We start from the raw sequence: 16,320 nt of genomic DNA on the forward strand, positions 1-16,320 counted from the left end.
TTTGTTTATCAGATTTATGTATAAATTTCTCATTGGCCATACTATTCTCATTCTTAGTTCTATTTACTATTGCTCCTAATACCTTTATTTATGTAGGTACTCAAAACCACCGCTATATCCATTCTCTATGAAGCCAAGTGACTTTGTGCTATTAGAACTACATTATTTAATTTCAAGTGCCCAGACATTGTGAAGACTCTGTGACATTCCTTTCATTGGGAAGTGGAAAATCTCGTGCTGTGCTGCGTGGCATACCAAAACAACTTCTGTGGGTTTAGTGGACCCATAATATGCAAATCTTTAATCTCTTCTCCTCTGTATACCTTCTCCTCTCCTACTCATAAATTTCTTTAACTTAGTCTTGTTTATATAATTGTGTCCAAGGCACCTTGTGGTCTAAGTCTGTCTGATTCTCTTTAACTTTACTGTTATAAATTAGATTATGTAATCTCATTCAGATAGTCCTCAAAATGAAGCATTGCACCTCCTTCAACTGTGAGTAGAAAAGTAACAAATACACCACCACATCTCTTTTTGAATCCTGCGATGAGATGACATTGGATAAAGATAAAACAATAATTTACAAAGTGAAGCACTGCAGTTCCTTCACCTGTAGGTGGAAAAACATCAAATTCAACTGCACATAACTCATTGAATCTTACAAATGGGAACAACAAATAAAATTTATTTCCTTCATTTATCTATAAACCACGAAATTCTGCAATTGAAAATGAATATTAGTTTTATTAACACAAATTGGAATTTTATATTTAAATTAAATTTTTAAATGATAATCAATTACATTGCTTGTGACATTACTTGTATACTTGTTTAGAGTTGATTTTTTCATGATAAAACTATATATGATAAGTATTCTTATAAACTCAGAAGTGGTCGCAGAGTAAAATACTAATACTGATTGTGATAAACCCTCAATGATGTTTCATGTCAAATGAGATAAAAATAAAAAATATCTTCTGCCACAATGGTTGGATTTTTTTAATATGTAGAATTCTTCTATTCTCTTTATCACACCAATCAAAAGTAGTTCCAGAACCATATTTTTGTGTAAAAGAAAAAAAACAATTGTATTTAAGTTTTTGTTTTGTCACTTTTTTCATCCTATAATGGTAAGGTCTAACAAAAAACTTACTGGAAATGGTCCCTGAACTTCTTTACTGGTGAAGTCAAAGAATCTCATCAACATGCCAACTATATACAAAGATCTCTTGATAATTGGGTGATATTTTTCCATTCCTTCCTTTTGCCCATTGAGTGCCAATTTCTTGTAACACAGTAGGTATCCTAAATAAAACATACATATAAATATATAAAATGAATACATTATTACAATATAGTAATAAATGGGAATATTAATTATTTTATGGTCTAATATTTTATAAAAGATTCATAAATTATCTCCAAAAACTGAAAACTATAAAACATGCAGTTCAATATAAAATATACCTTCCAATTTAGTTGAAATATAGATTTCATGGAAGGCTGGGCAGCTGAAATATAAAATTAAAGATGGACCTATAGTTCTCAAAGTCAAGTGCACGCAGCAAAAGCATTTTTTTTTTCTTTAATTACTGTTAGTTCAGCAGTAATCCAATAAATTATTTTGTGTTTTGCTTTGTTTGTTTTATATTTCTTATCCAATGGAGAAAAATAGAACCATGAGTTAACATACATTGAAAAAAGTTGTGAAACAAAAAGTACAGATGTCAGGAGTTTCAGAAATAAAATTCCAATCAACCTGTTTCAACTCTCAATAAATGCCTCTATGTATTCCTCTTTATGTTTCCTAATGTATACAAAAATGTTATTACATAAAGGTTCAGTTAAATTAGAACTGCCCTTCTTGGAAGAATTAAGAAAATACTTGAAAATTAACAGATCATGATCTGCAAAACAGCCTCGAACAACGTCAACAGAATAGTTATCATTCTAAAAGTTAACAATTAGACTACTATACAGGGGCACTATTTCGTGTTGACTTTTTAACTGAGCAAAATAAATTTAGTGATCTTAAAAGGTACGAAAATAAAATTTATTCCTGTATCTTTGAAGTAACTAATTCAATACTAAAATCCTCATAGATTTTTAGTTTAGATTTGTATTTTTGAAGATAAATAAGGACTTCTTCAAATTAAAAAAAATTGACTTATTTAACCTCTTGGGGACCAATATAACTTACAATTATTAAATTCAGGCTATTTAATTTAATAAAACTTAATTAACATTTCAGCTCTGAGGTGAACTGGTTTAAGTCGATTTTTTAATACTTTGTTCCATTTCTCAGAAAAATACCTGCACTGCCATTCTTTTGGATGTTCCTACATAATATATCTGCAGCTATGTAGCCCTGAAGAGTAATATTAAATACAATTGTGCCAGGCTCGGTTATTTATAAACAATCATGTTCACTTATACAGGAGTATTGTATTATTGTATAGTCAAATATTGTGGCCTGTCTTCAGATTGAAAATTTACAAGACTGTCTTTTCAATTTCCTTTGATATGCTCAATAATTGAAGTGCAACCATTTCCCTTTGTATCTATGAACATTTTGAAAAGTCTTTTTGACAAATCACAAAATGGACAATTTATTAGTTTTTTTAAATTGCTTGAAGTATATAACAATTAAAATCAAATTTCTGACACCTTAAAACAGTTTGACTACAAAAGGTTACAACACCTGTTCCTTCATTACCCTTACATAAAATGAAATAAATTAAACCATGTCTACCAGGGTGGTTGTGTTCTTTGCGAGTGTATCAGCATGTTTAATTGATTTGATATTAAATGTTCGTCTTTTTAATTTCATGTTTCAACATTTTAATTTTTAACCTTTCAGGAAGTGCTTAACACAAAATTTTTGATGTAACCTATTTCAACTTGACATCAACGGATCAGATAATGAGGTACCAATCTCTGAAACTCAGATAATCCAGTATTACTCAAAGAGAATCGTGATGATCAGGTGATATCACGTACCTTATTTATTCAGTCTGACCACTTCCGGAGACAAATACAAAGTAACAGTTTATCAAACGAGGTTGGATGACGAGCCTCTGTAAATAATGTATAAGTTTTATTCCCACACTAAGTTTGGTCTACGTTAGTTACAAATTACAATAATTATATGAATAAATATGGGAGGAAATGTATTTAGTCCAATTTTGATAATTTTGCGTTATTTAATTTGATAGTTTAAAAATCTATGGGTACCACAATAATGAATTGCATTCAAATTTCAGTAGGCTCCTGATCTTAGAATTTTACTATAGAAGAAGTCTGGAATATGACTATAGAAGAAGTCCAAAATCCATTGTATGTATAACAATGAATTATTTTGGTTGGCTCACTGTTAGACATCTTCATTTCCTTTATTGTCCTCAGTTTAAATGACCATTGTTTGATCAACTGCTGTCTAAATTGTTATCCAATTACGACCAGTCATTGATCAACCTCTATGGTTTTGAAACCTCTATGGTATTGACTGGTGAGATCCTTGACACTTCAACCACTTCTATCCAGTCCTGGGGAATTTCAGCTGGAGTTTTGGTTTTTATAATTCCTATGTTCTTGTTTGACTCCATGTAGGAGTGTTTCCTTACAGAATAGGTTACGTGCATATGGTCAAACCTTTTCTTTACATGCAACAAATAATATAAATATTTGAATATCGTAAAATTCTTATTATGTCCTCCACAGGAGTCACAAAATATATACACAATACTTAAACAGTTCTCAATACATTGAGTGATGTAATGGTCCAAGAAGGTTGCAACTTCATTAATTTAGATTCTCTTCCTCCAATTATTTCTATGTAGCAATAACACAAAGTCTCTTGATGGTAGAGAGTGACCATTAAATATGTAGAATGAAAGTTTTCTCCTGTAATATGCATTGTTAATGGTCATATTAGGTAGATTGCACTGGAAGTACTCGCATATTGCTTCCGTAAAATTGGAAACTTTTGTGCAAAACTTACAAGCACTAAGTTTACTTGTATAAAGTTTTCTATGTTTTGTGTGTGTTTCTTGTTGTTAGCCTCTTTTAAGAGAAACTTCTATTGGACTTAGCTCTATCTATTTCTGTTCAATTCGGTAAATTATTTATGGTAGTTTCAAGTTCCTTTTACTTTTTTCATAGATATCACAGCTTGAACAGGTATCAGGGTTTGGATAACTAAATGATACATTAAACCTGGTATTAAGAGTAGTCCTGTAACTTTCTAATTGATACTATAGCTCTTAAATTGTTAGTTTCCTTACAATGTTCCTCATACACACTGTGCATATTTTTTAAATAGAAAGCTCTTCAGGCAGGTACAGCTTACTCTGCCTTAAATATGGTTACAAACACTTCTGGTTTATGAGGGTGATCAAGGTGTTTGCCTCAGCTATCTCTCGGTGAAACACCATACAGTTTTAAGTATCAAGACTTATTTTTGTTAATCCATATAACACTATAAAAGCTTTTTTGCATATTTCAACATCATTGTACTGATAAGAACTTATTCTAACTCTATAAGAAAATCTGCAGTCGTGAGAACATGGAACTACACCTTAATACAGGCAAAAAATTTATGTCGCCTGAAAGATAAGTGGACTGAGCGTTCCACGGTTCTTTGCTTGTCACACCAATTTTATTGAAATTACTTATAAGGCATCTTTGTTCTTGTTTTGATATATTTTGAAAACATTTAAATTGCTTACACAAGCATTTTTCACTTAGATCAAAAGATTATACCTACAGTCCCTTGGCAGTATCTTTCAATCTACCATAAGACTTCCTTTTCTTGGGATCACCTTATTAATTTCCTACAGTACCAAAATCAATGGCCGTGGTCTCTTCCTGAACAAAACTAACACTTACTCACAATAATACCCTACAATAATTAGTTTCAGTAATAAATTCAAGTTAAACATAACCTCAAAACCATTACTCAAATTGAATAAACAACTGGAACTGTCAGTGAACAGCTGTACAGAGTACATTGTTCCCCAGTCACTAGGACAAAGTACATTTTTCCCCTGACCACCAAAATTAAAACCTGCTAAAAATGGTGGAAGACGAATATTTTTCCCCTGGTGAATTTAACTGAACAAAACAACACAATAACATTATGTAACATTATTGTGAAGGTCTAGGTCTAACAGTTTACTTTTATTGTATATAAGCTGAAATAAATATTTGTACAAATGCGAATAGCAGTAATCTAGAAACATTTTACTGTAATGAGATTGGCTAATTTATCAAATTATGTGTAAGTTCTATTCCTGTATTAGTTTGGTTTGAGTAAGTAAGAAATTACAGTAATTATCAAATTAAATAGCCTGTGTTATATTGCATAAGCCGTGTATATATAGCCTAATATACATCTTTAGACAAAGAGCAATTTTTAAGGACATCTAATTAACATTGTTGTTGAAGATATGCACATTTGAAGACATCCAGGTGTTTCGTTATGAGGGTGATTTTAGAGAAAGAATTCTTGACAATTTACTTAGATTAAGAAGCAAGGTTGTTTCAAAAATTTTCAAAATAATAACATAAATATACAGTTTGCTAAAAATAAGTAAAATGACTAAAGAAAGCATAACTAACACTGACCATTGTACATATTAAGACAGTTGCGAACAATTTCATAGTTGTGTGTCAAAGTGTTAACCACTAAACCCAAACAACTGGCACAGCTATAGATTACTGTCTGGTCATGCTGCATCATCAGATTCACCATGTGCTCTTCCAGATTAGTTAAAAACTCTTCACTGCGCTGGTCCATAAGTGGCACAACAGTCTCCAGCATTCTCACCACCCAGCTGACCATCTGGTGTTCTACTTGAGCCTGCAACCACAGTGGCAGACATCTTTCAAACTTGGTGTATATTTTCTATATATGCTCCTCACTAAATAATAACATTTACTTTAACAAATTTACAGTTTAAAAAGTATGTATACAATACATACAATAAGGCTGCTTATCTCAGGCTGTTGACTTTTGCCTGTTCTTTACCATGCATTGTTGAAAAAAATATACATAAAAAAATAATTATTAAATGTAATGTCAATAACGAGCAAAAATGGATCATCATTATGTTATCCTGCTGTTATATAATTGTTTAACCCTAGAACTGGTACAGTCATAATTATGATTCATTTTGTCCTGCTGTGAGTATGGAATTTTGCATATTACAATTTGGGTGTTATTGGTTTTTTAACTCTTAAAAGTTATCATTATGGTCATTATTCTGTCATAAATGCCTCATAGAATATAAAATATAACTCAAGTGGTTTTTTTATAGTAAAGACAAAAAAATGCAAAACAGGTGTTTTGTACGAATATCACTGATTCCATCAACTTTACCCAAGCCAACCACCATTAATCATAAAATTATTAATGGTGGCCCTCCCACTGGCTTTACCACAGGCCAGTCACTCTCATAAGTGTACACCAGCGCAAAAATCCCTAAAGTCAGGCACGGGAATCAAACCCACGACTCCAAGGCTAACTCCCACAAATGAGAGTAACGCCCTCGACCACACAGCCATTCTGACTTGATATCTTGAATGTGAAATAGCTCACTTAGTATAACTGCTGTTGCTGTGTGAGTCAACTGGATTCTGAGCCAGTTCTAGGATTAATTACCAGTTCCAGGGTTACTGAAATAACCCTCATTAATTGACATATTATTGCTATTACAAAGAAGTATATAATTACCAACTAAGGAAAAACATACTTATTCTTTAGTAAAGGTGAGAACATTGTGGTACCTCACGATTGAAGCTGAGGTATGACTGGAGCTTGTTAATGTGACCAACTAACAATAGTGGTTGGACCTTTGAGAAAATGTATAATGTGCGGAGACAAACAACCTCTCTTTGGGACGATGCAGTGTCTAGATTAAGCTCATTGTCTACCAGAAAATCTACAATCTGCTTGCATGCTGTCAGAGTAGTCTTCAGTTCCTGAGGGTCTGCTTTGTTACCATTTGGCTTAAGCAGCTGAGAACATTAAATATTCAAATTTTACATTACAATATGCTTTCAAATATATGAATTTTTATACAACTTATGATAAACCTATTTACAGTAAAACCCTGGTTAACTGGACTTGGGTCAACCAATGCCCCGGTCAACCAAAACAGTTCCATGCATAAGATGCATTAAATAACTAAGTAAAACAGTATATATACAATAGCAGAACATTCTTCCAACCCTCTGCCTCTGGGCTGAAGAGTGGGTGTGTGACGCATCACTGTAGCGAGTGGCAGGGCAAATAACATCTACCTGAAATAATTCAGCCTCCCCCTCATTCAACAACCGCCGTGGTGCCAGATCATGCCACTGCTATTTGACATAAATGGTATATAAAATTCCTTCATGCAAATACATGAATGCAAGGAAAGCAATTAATGAATCATCACAGATGAACTCATAAACTATCAAAGACGCAGTTTTGCAGCCAGCTGATAACAACCGAGCTGAAAACTCTGAAGCAGACGACATGGATTGCACAGTCAGCAAAGTGACAGCTGATGATAGATCTGCAGCACTGGAGATAAGTCAAGAGTTAATAAGCAACTTTCTCCCACAATTCATAAACAATGTAAGTTGTGTTATTGTAGGGTGCCCTCAAATTTGTGGAACAGTGCAGTGAGTCAACAATTGCTGATATCCTTTATATAGAAAGATTGCTGGACATCGTTTTACTCAAAAAGAGTGAGGGGCTCTTTAAAACAAACCAAAATACCAAAATTACAGAAATTTTTTAATTAAAAAAACGTATAATCTAACCAGTAATATAGCAATAGTTTAAAGATAAATACTGTTACACCAAAGTATAACTTATTTACAAGTATAAAGGGTGGCGCAAAAGTCACTGAACAGTTGGTTAAAAGAAGAAAAAAATAACAGCATAATCATTTGGCGTACTTGGACCATATTTTTTTGAAGGAACAATGACAGGAGATAAATATCTGGATATGCTTCAGAATTACGCGGTACCAGGACTCATGACATTTGCAGAAAACTTTCAAGAACTTTACTTTCAACACGATGGTGCTCCACCACATTAAGCCACTGCTGTTCGTGATTATTTAAACAAACGTTTCCAAAGAAAAGTTATTGGTCGAAGGGCAGATATTGACATGCCCCCACGTTCACCAGATATCACACCAATGGATTCTTTCCTATGGGGAGTAGTCAAGGACTCTGTTTATTCTCGAAAGCCTCATACTATTGACGAACTGAAAGACTACATACATGACGCATTAAATGATTTGGACAATGATCCCACACTATGCCGTAGAGTATGTAACAGTATTCCATAAAGACTTCAAAGATGGATGTATTAATGAAGACGGAAAACAATTTGAATATAAAAAATAATTATACGTATTGTTTGTAATAAAAAATAATTTCAAATAAATCTAGTCTTGTTTTAACCAACTGTCCAGTGACTTTTGCGCCACCCTGTATATCACTTGTACGTAATTCATTTTTCACCTATGCACTCCTTCTGATAAGTTATTTTTAGATATAATTGGGTTAACTAAAAATTGGTTACCCAAATAGCGATCCTCCTTTTATTTTGTTTAACCAGGGTTTAACTGTATAATATATTATAAGAATTTATGAAAATTATTTTCCTCGTCTATTCAAGCACTCTATCTGAACTATTCCTTCAATTATTCTTTAATGAAAAATAGATATCACCAAGCATAATAATTTACTTAAAGTATGCAGTGCTCAAATTATACAAAACAGCGATTTTATCCTGTACAATATTATCACCTCTAATCATTAATTACACATTATATTTTTACCTAATGAATGGTTTTTGGTTTTGGTCTATGAACACAGTAAATTACACACTTTCATTGAATTATTGGTCACTTAAATTTAAACACATTTGAAGAAAGTTAATTATTTGACTTCAAAATTGTTCAAGATTTTCTTCCACTCAGTTCCATATCCTTAGTGTAGTATACAATCTATCACATAGATGTATCTTTAGATTAGAAAAATATCCACCTTCGAAACTTTGATCTATGAGTTTATTTTATTTAATTATAAATCAGGTTTCAGTACAAGATGATTTCCTCTTTTGGAAGTTGCACAAATGAAATTCTCTTCCATGAGGACAAATTACCACAATTATGCTAAGGAGGAATTTTATTTGATTTGTTGTTGTGAAATATTGAGAGCATCAGAACAAGATTGTATACATAGATTGGTATTTCCCCAAATGGCCTTGCAATTGGAGAAATCTAAAACGTCAGAGACGGTTAGATAGTTTTTCTATTTATCCCAGGGTTGTAGTTTTCTACTTATCCAAGGGTTGTAGATTTCTATTTATCCTAGGATTGTAGGTAAAAGTCCACTGATAAGCCTTTGGAACATGGTGTGGAACAATGTGACACATTTCATGTAGAAATAAAATTGTCTTCTAGTGATCACTTATCTCTGGGATGGTAATAAATATTAAATGTAATTAATGATCATGCCCTAATCAAAGTAACCATGGAAAGTGACCTTTGGTCTCTGTCTTGAAAGCTTAAGGACCATTATACCTTATTACATCAAGAATTGTCTGATCAATTTAAACAACAAACTTTAAATACGACACTTGACTCAAGAGACACACTTAACATTGGGATGACATCAGGAAGCCAAACCTGTAATAAACAACTGAAAGACCCTTTTACCCCAAATATGGTACATAAAAAGCAATCACCGATAGGAAGCAGCACTATAAAAACCAACAAAAAACTGACATCTAACAAATTGCTTTTAATGAAGGACAAAACGATGAATCCCAGAGGAAGAGGAAAAACTGCTTTAGCATCTCTTTACAAGTAGCAAAAAGCAAAGCTCATAATTAGGAAGACATTGTTAAGGGTAACTATAAGAAAACTACATTGACGGGGCCTCCTATAACAGCAAAAAAAACTTGGTCGAAATGAAACTTATGAAGACTTCTACAACAACAACATTGAGGAACCCATATGTGTACAACAAAATCCTTCACCAAGCAACTTTTTAGAGAGTACACAGCCAACTATATCCAAGGAGTAGCATACACAGACTCGACTAAACCTGCCTCGAACACTCAACAGTTTAAAATATTACACCAAAATGTTGACAGGCTTAGCAATAAAATCGATAGGGTAATACATCTTTTACAAAGACTTGGGCCTGATCTTATATTGACAGAGCATGGATTAGCAAAGGACCAGCTCCACAACACTAACCTTGTTGGTTACACTTTCATTACAGATTTCAGTAGGCATTACCACAAGAAGGGAGGTATAAGCATCTTTTGTAAAGACTCACTTGTATCTATAACAGAATCCATATCTACTGAAGGGGTAAGTGTGGAATTAGTCTGTGAGGTTGCTATGGTACAGGTAAAAGTAAAACGTCAAAATATGTACATAGTTGGCACCTACAGAAGCCAGGACAATTTAGAAGAATCCCTTGAAATTCTTTTACAAGCACTGGAAATTGCACCGACATGGAGCTGCCCAATAATTATGATGGGAGATATAAATATTAACTGCTTAACTCTGAATCTAGAAGAAATGCTGATGTCCCACAATATGAGTAGAATGCTACTTCCTCCTAAACATATAACTCCAGTATAAGTTCAATTGATTGTGTATGTTCAAACCTGGAGGATGCCAAGATCTCTGTACAAGTACTAGATGAGGGGTTATCAGACCATACAGCTCAGATTTGCTGTGTCAATATCCAATGTAATGATGTACCATTTCCGGTTATGAAAAGAAGAAATTTTTTAGATAGAAATATGACTATTATTAAAGATATGCTATGTCAAGAAACATGGCTAGAGTTACAAACAGCCTCTGACATAGACACTGCATATTATTATTTTAGTAATACAATAGGTATGATGCTTGTCCTCTAAAAATATCCAGGAAAAAAAGAAGAAAATATACAGAAAATCAGATCCCCAAGCTAAAATTTTACGAGGAGAATTTCTACAAGCACATTCTAGATACAAAACTTCAGCCCTTAAGCAAGATAAGCATGATAAGCAGGAAATGACTTCTAAAAAAAAAGAATATGACTTAAGGCTTAAGGAATTCCAATGTCAAGAGATCTCCAGTAAAATTTCTTCATCAGAAAATAAGTCAAAAGCTCTTTGGGCAATAATAAATGGTGAAAGGAACCATAAACCAAATAAATCTCCTAAATAATTATTAGCTCCAGGTCTTAAGTATAAAGTGTATTACTATCTTAAAACAGTATTTTTTACGGCAGCTGACAATGCTTTAGCAGCTAACCCTAGTCCGCCTTCTGTACCTTTTATACATCATTACATTGTTCCATCTTTCACACTGCAACCTACTACAGTGGAAGAGGTGAGTCATTTGATAGCTCAACTTAGTACAAAAACATCATTCGGGATTGACGAAGTATCATCAAATTTACTTAAATTTTGCAGTGAAGAGTTAGCACATTCATTAACATTTTTAATAAACAAGTCGTTTTTAAAAAGGTCTTTCCCGTCCCGACTGAAACTTGCCAAAGTAATACCCCTTTTCAAGCAGGGTAGCACCTCTGATGCAAACAACCACCACCCAATTGCCTTGATACCCACAGTTTCAAATGTTTTTGAAAAAGTGGCCTTAAATAGACTTGTTGACCATCTTGTACAATACAATCTGCTTACAGATCGGCAACATAGTTTTATAAAAGGTAAATCCCCAATAACTGATTTAGTAAGCCTAATAGAGTATATTTTAGACCATCTTGAAGAAGGGAATACAACCACATCCATTTTAATCGATTTCAGTAAGGCTTTTGAATGTCTTAACCATGAACAACTTCTAAATAAATTGGAGGCTTTAGGTATATCGTGTACTACTTTGCGATGGTTCAGCAGTTACATGACAAACAGACAGCATGTGGTTGATTTAAAATACACAGACAAGGGTGTAACTCGCTTAGTAAGATCTAGCCAGCTAGTGACCTCAAGAGGAGTTCCTCAAGGGTCTGTTCTCAGCCCTGTCTTATTCATATCATTTACAAACGATCTTCCCACATACCTGGAAGAATATGTATCAACTATTATGTATGCAGATGATACTATTCTACTCCTTAGTGATAAACATCCAGAATTACTTGAAATTTCTTCATATGTTGCAATAAACATAGCTACACAGTAATGCCACAATAATAACCTGGTGCTAAGCAACTAGTTTTGGGGAGTAGAAAATATGAAGTAGGACTTTTACCAAACATCGATCCAGCGGAAGAAGCTAAATATTTAGGCGTTACAATTGACGAAGGCTTAACATTGAACTTGCATATTGACAACCTTTGTAGTTCAGGACTTTACCTTATTCGTAGAGTGAAATCAATAAGTGATGTCAACACTGCAACTATTGCATATTTCACCCCTTTTGAAAGTCATCTTCGCTATGGAATCTTGGTCTGGGGTAATTCCAGTGCAGTAAATATTCATAGGTTGTTAGTCTTACAGAAAAAATATGTCAGAGTTCTAGCAGAGTTGCAGCCAAGGGAGAGTTGCAGAGCAGCTTTTGCAAGACTTTCAATCGTGGCTGTGGTGTCATTATATATCTTTGAGACAATTATGTATGGACATAAGAACTTGATAAGATATAATGATTTACGCCAATACTACACTCGCCGTGCTGCTGACTTTGCACTTCCAGAACACAGTACAGCCCGTTACGAATAGAAATCATCCTACATGGGGGCGAAGCTGTTTAACTGTCTACAAGACAGAGCTAAAAAATGGCTTTTTAAACATTCCTTTTATTCTATTGGCGAATTTTTTAACTGGAGAACTTTGAACCATTATTATGATTAACTTTAACTTACCTAACAAGACCATGTAATTACTATATTATGACGCTATTGTTTTTATTGACGCTTTTGTAATTTTCTATGAATTGTACAAATAAAATATACTGTCTATTGTCTATTGATTAAATAAGTGTGATTTTCAAATTATATCAGTTGATGCTGTGGAACCGTACCATAAATATTATAATTCTTAAATCCTGAGTCAATACTACAAAACCTGCAGGGTCAAAGCTGACGCAACACAAGTTAACAAAATTCTTTCAGAAATATTAAACTGTATTAAACTTCATCGTAATGTGAATTTTAAGTGTTTTTTCCGTAATAAACAGATATTGTACTGTTTTTACATGTTCTTTATTTCAACATTTTCCAGTTAACCCGGATTTTCATTATGTCATATCGGCTGCTGTCTCGGTTAGTCTGACTTAACGAGGTTGCACTGTAGTTTGAAAGATTAATTGACGTTTTTCATAACATAGAAGCTATTACATGTTTATGACCATTGCTTGAACAATTTCACAATACAATTTAAGCATACATTTGAAAGTGGCCTTCACCATTACCATTATAGTTAATTTATTTCATGAAGACTTATTGATATCTGGGCTGCTGTAATGTACAATATTGTTTTCTTGTTGATATTACTTTGAGAAATCTATTTTATGCTATTTACTAATTTATGATAAGCAGATATACTTCTGCATTTTAACACACAAAATTACATAACTACTAGTGAAAATATGAAAACAATCCACATTCATCTTATGATTTAATCTTTCCCTATTTTTGTTTCATTTGTTCTGAAAATATATTTATAATTATTATTCAATATTAAATAATAATGTCATTTATAATACGCTTGTTTGAGAACTTTTTTATTACCATTATGTGACAAAACCTCCATACACACAATTTTTTTATCATTATATTAAAGCAGATATATATTTTGTACGAGAAGATATCTTACGTGGACAACCAACTGTTCGAACAATTCAAGACCCAGGTCCTCCAATACTGCCATGACATCAATAATTTTTGCTGCTCTGTCAGCCACTTCCTCCTCACTGGCTGGGTTAAACCAAAGAGTTCGAAACACCTCCAACACCAGCTTACAGACACCAACTATCAGGACATGAATTTTATTCAGAAATACTATTTTATATCCAATGTCTTAAAGACTGAAAGACAATTCAGATTGAAAAGGAACAAAATATAGCAAACTAAGAATTTTCTCTATCAATACTTAATAAACTAAACAGCCCAAAAGTGTTGAGTAAATGTATGTCAAATTATTCAGTTTTATTCAAACTTTCGAAATATAATAACAATTCAATGTTCTTTCAGAAAATATACAACAAATCAAATGACTTTATAATGCAATACACGTTTTAAGACTAATGGAATAACTAAATAATAATAAATGAATTTTTGTACAAAACATTACAACATATTATACAAAAAAAGTTGCCTGAACATATTACTTTTGTGTTCATAACTTCAAAATCAATAATAATTGACGACAACAAAATATGATTGGTAATATACAGAAGCATACTTATCTACAATTTTGTTTGTACAGGTTGTTTATTGTTGTGCAAATCTTTTTATTACAATGTAAATGTTCATTTTGCAAGATTTTATTTTAATTTTGATTATTTTTTTATTGAGACTCTCTTATGTTAAACTTTTTAAATGAGTCATATTATTTTTCAGTGGAGTTTGAAAATTACTTTATTATTTTTCATACATAAAATCCTTTTTATCACTGTAGTTGTTGCTATTAATTAGTTATTGTAAATATCCTCCAAACAAGCAGTGCCTTTGAGGAATTCCCTTTCCTTTTCCTTGAGGAGGAACTCTCATACTATAAAAAATAACCAAATATTTTAATGAATATTTTGGTGAAACTGCACAAGAGGTTGCTAAGGATGCACCACTATTCACTACCTAAAGAATGAAAAGTTTAGGATAGTTTACAACTTCAATTTATTCTAAAGTTTAATTTCAAACTAGTATGTGATTCAGTTGTTTTAAACGTAATCAACCCTTTGGAGACCAGCTACTGATATATCGGAAGTTTCGTAATAAATGATTTTTATTTATTCAATGACACATTTCGATCAAATTCTTATAAAAAAAGTCTAAAAAGTTAACTAAAGTAACAAAATATAATGACTTTGTAAATACTATTTGGCTTTTCGATTCTTTATTCTATGTCTGTATACATGCAATGTCGCCCTCAATGGTCAGACTACGCGCCAGTTGCTCCTTCTCAGGAGTAAACAAACAAACAATAGTACTTTGGTATTATCTGGAAGCCACTATTTTTGGACGAGTTTTCCTTATCTGGGATCAAAATAAATTATAGTATTAAAAAGAACAGAAATTTACAACAAACGGTTATCATATTCTGCCTCTCAAAAGGAAGTGAGGTCGGTGAGAATTGAGTTGAATGCATCGCTACCAGTTGCCACCAATAAAAAATTTTCCTCTTCCGTTAATAATTATTATTCACAATGAAATTATAAATTAATCAAGCACATGACAGTCAGTGAAAACAAAAACTAAAAGAACAACAATTAATTATTTCTGCGTGTAGGCCTACTTGACTACTTGAAGGGTCACTTATTTAGGACTATTTGGAGGTGATTTGGTGTCACAAAGTATGACTCATCGGGTAGATTCATTATGAAACAAGGAAAGTACTAGCAACATATCATGAAGATTATTTTAGTCTCTGATAAAGAAAAATTCATCCTAATAGTGGCCCCCGGATGCAGTGTTAACAAAATGGCATGAGCGAGACACAATCCACACAGCTGATAAAACAGAAACAATGAGATTGCCTATCCCACTCCCCACCACTGGAGGGGAGCCCATCTGCATGTGGCTGCTCAGATATTTGCTTCTGCGCAGGGTTCTTTGCGAGCAGTTTATCTATAGTAGGGCCTGCCTACCCCTGTACCTTCAATGAGATTCAAGAGCTCCACCCAAAATTGACATAAAATTCATAATCTGATTGTGAGATTCCGAATAGGGTTTGTTTTCTAATCTCAGGTCTCTCACAATCCAAAATAATGTGTTCAGCCATCTCATTCAGCTGATTAAATCATTTATATCTAGGATTTTCAGTTGTGAGTCATCAAATGTGCAAGTGTTTTCAGAATTGACTGTGTCTTTAATAAGGGAAATAACTTGTGTCAAGGACTTTAGCTTTAGCTTCATCACCCAGCTTCTAAGCTTTAGCTTTAGGTTTAACTTCATCAGCTAGTTAATGAACTGGGTGTTAGTGTCTCTAGTGAGTTTTTTTGCTGAGTGATTGCCAAGACAACTCTGCCACTGATGATAGTACTTATTTCTGAATCATTTTTAATGGCTTGGGGTAAGCAGTTGACTTTCTTATACCAAAAACTGGTCAGGCCAATAAAATGCTTCTCGCCATTTCTC

General features: G+C 33.0%; 1 protein-coding gene across 1 annotated transcript in view; it reads right to left on the bottom strand.

Annotated features, from left to right (window-relative positions):
• The window catches only part of LOC124363543 (nipped-B-like protein A), a 128,623-nt gene that overhangs the window by 42,920 nt on the left and 69,383 nt on the right, over positions 1-16,320 (bottom strand). The window contains exons 14-17 of the mRNA XM_046818793.1: positions 13,841-13,995; positions 6,787-7,017; positions 5,626-5,860; positions 1,154-1,305 (exon numbers count right to left, since the gene is read on the bottom strand). Of these exons, the coding sequence (XP_046674749.1) occupies positions 1,154-1,305; positions 5,626-5,860; positions 6,787-7,017; positions 13,841-13,995 (773 nt within the window). The remainder of the gene's footprint in view (positions 1-1,153; positions 1,306-5,625; positions 5,861-6,786; positions 7,018-13,840; positions 13,996-16,320) is intronic.

Source organism: Homalodisca vitripennis, chromosome 5 (assembly GCF_021130785.1).
Source record: "Homalodisca vitripennis isolate AUS2020 chromosome 5, UT_GWSS_2.1, whole genome shotgun sequence".
Classification (NCBI taxonomy): domain Eukaryota; kingdom Metazoa; phylum Arthropoda; class Insecta; order Hemiptera; family Cicadellidae; genus Homalodisca; species Homalodisca vitripennis.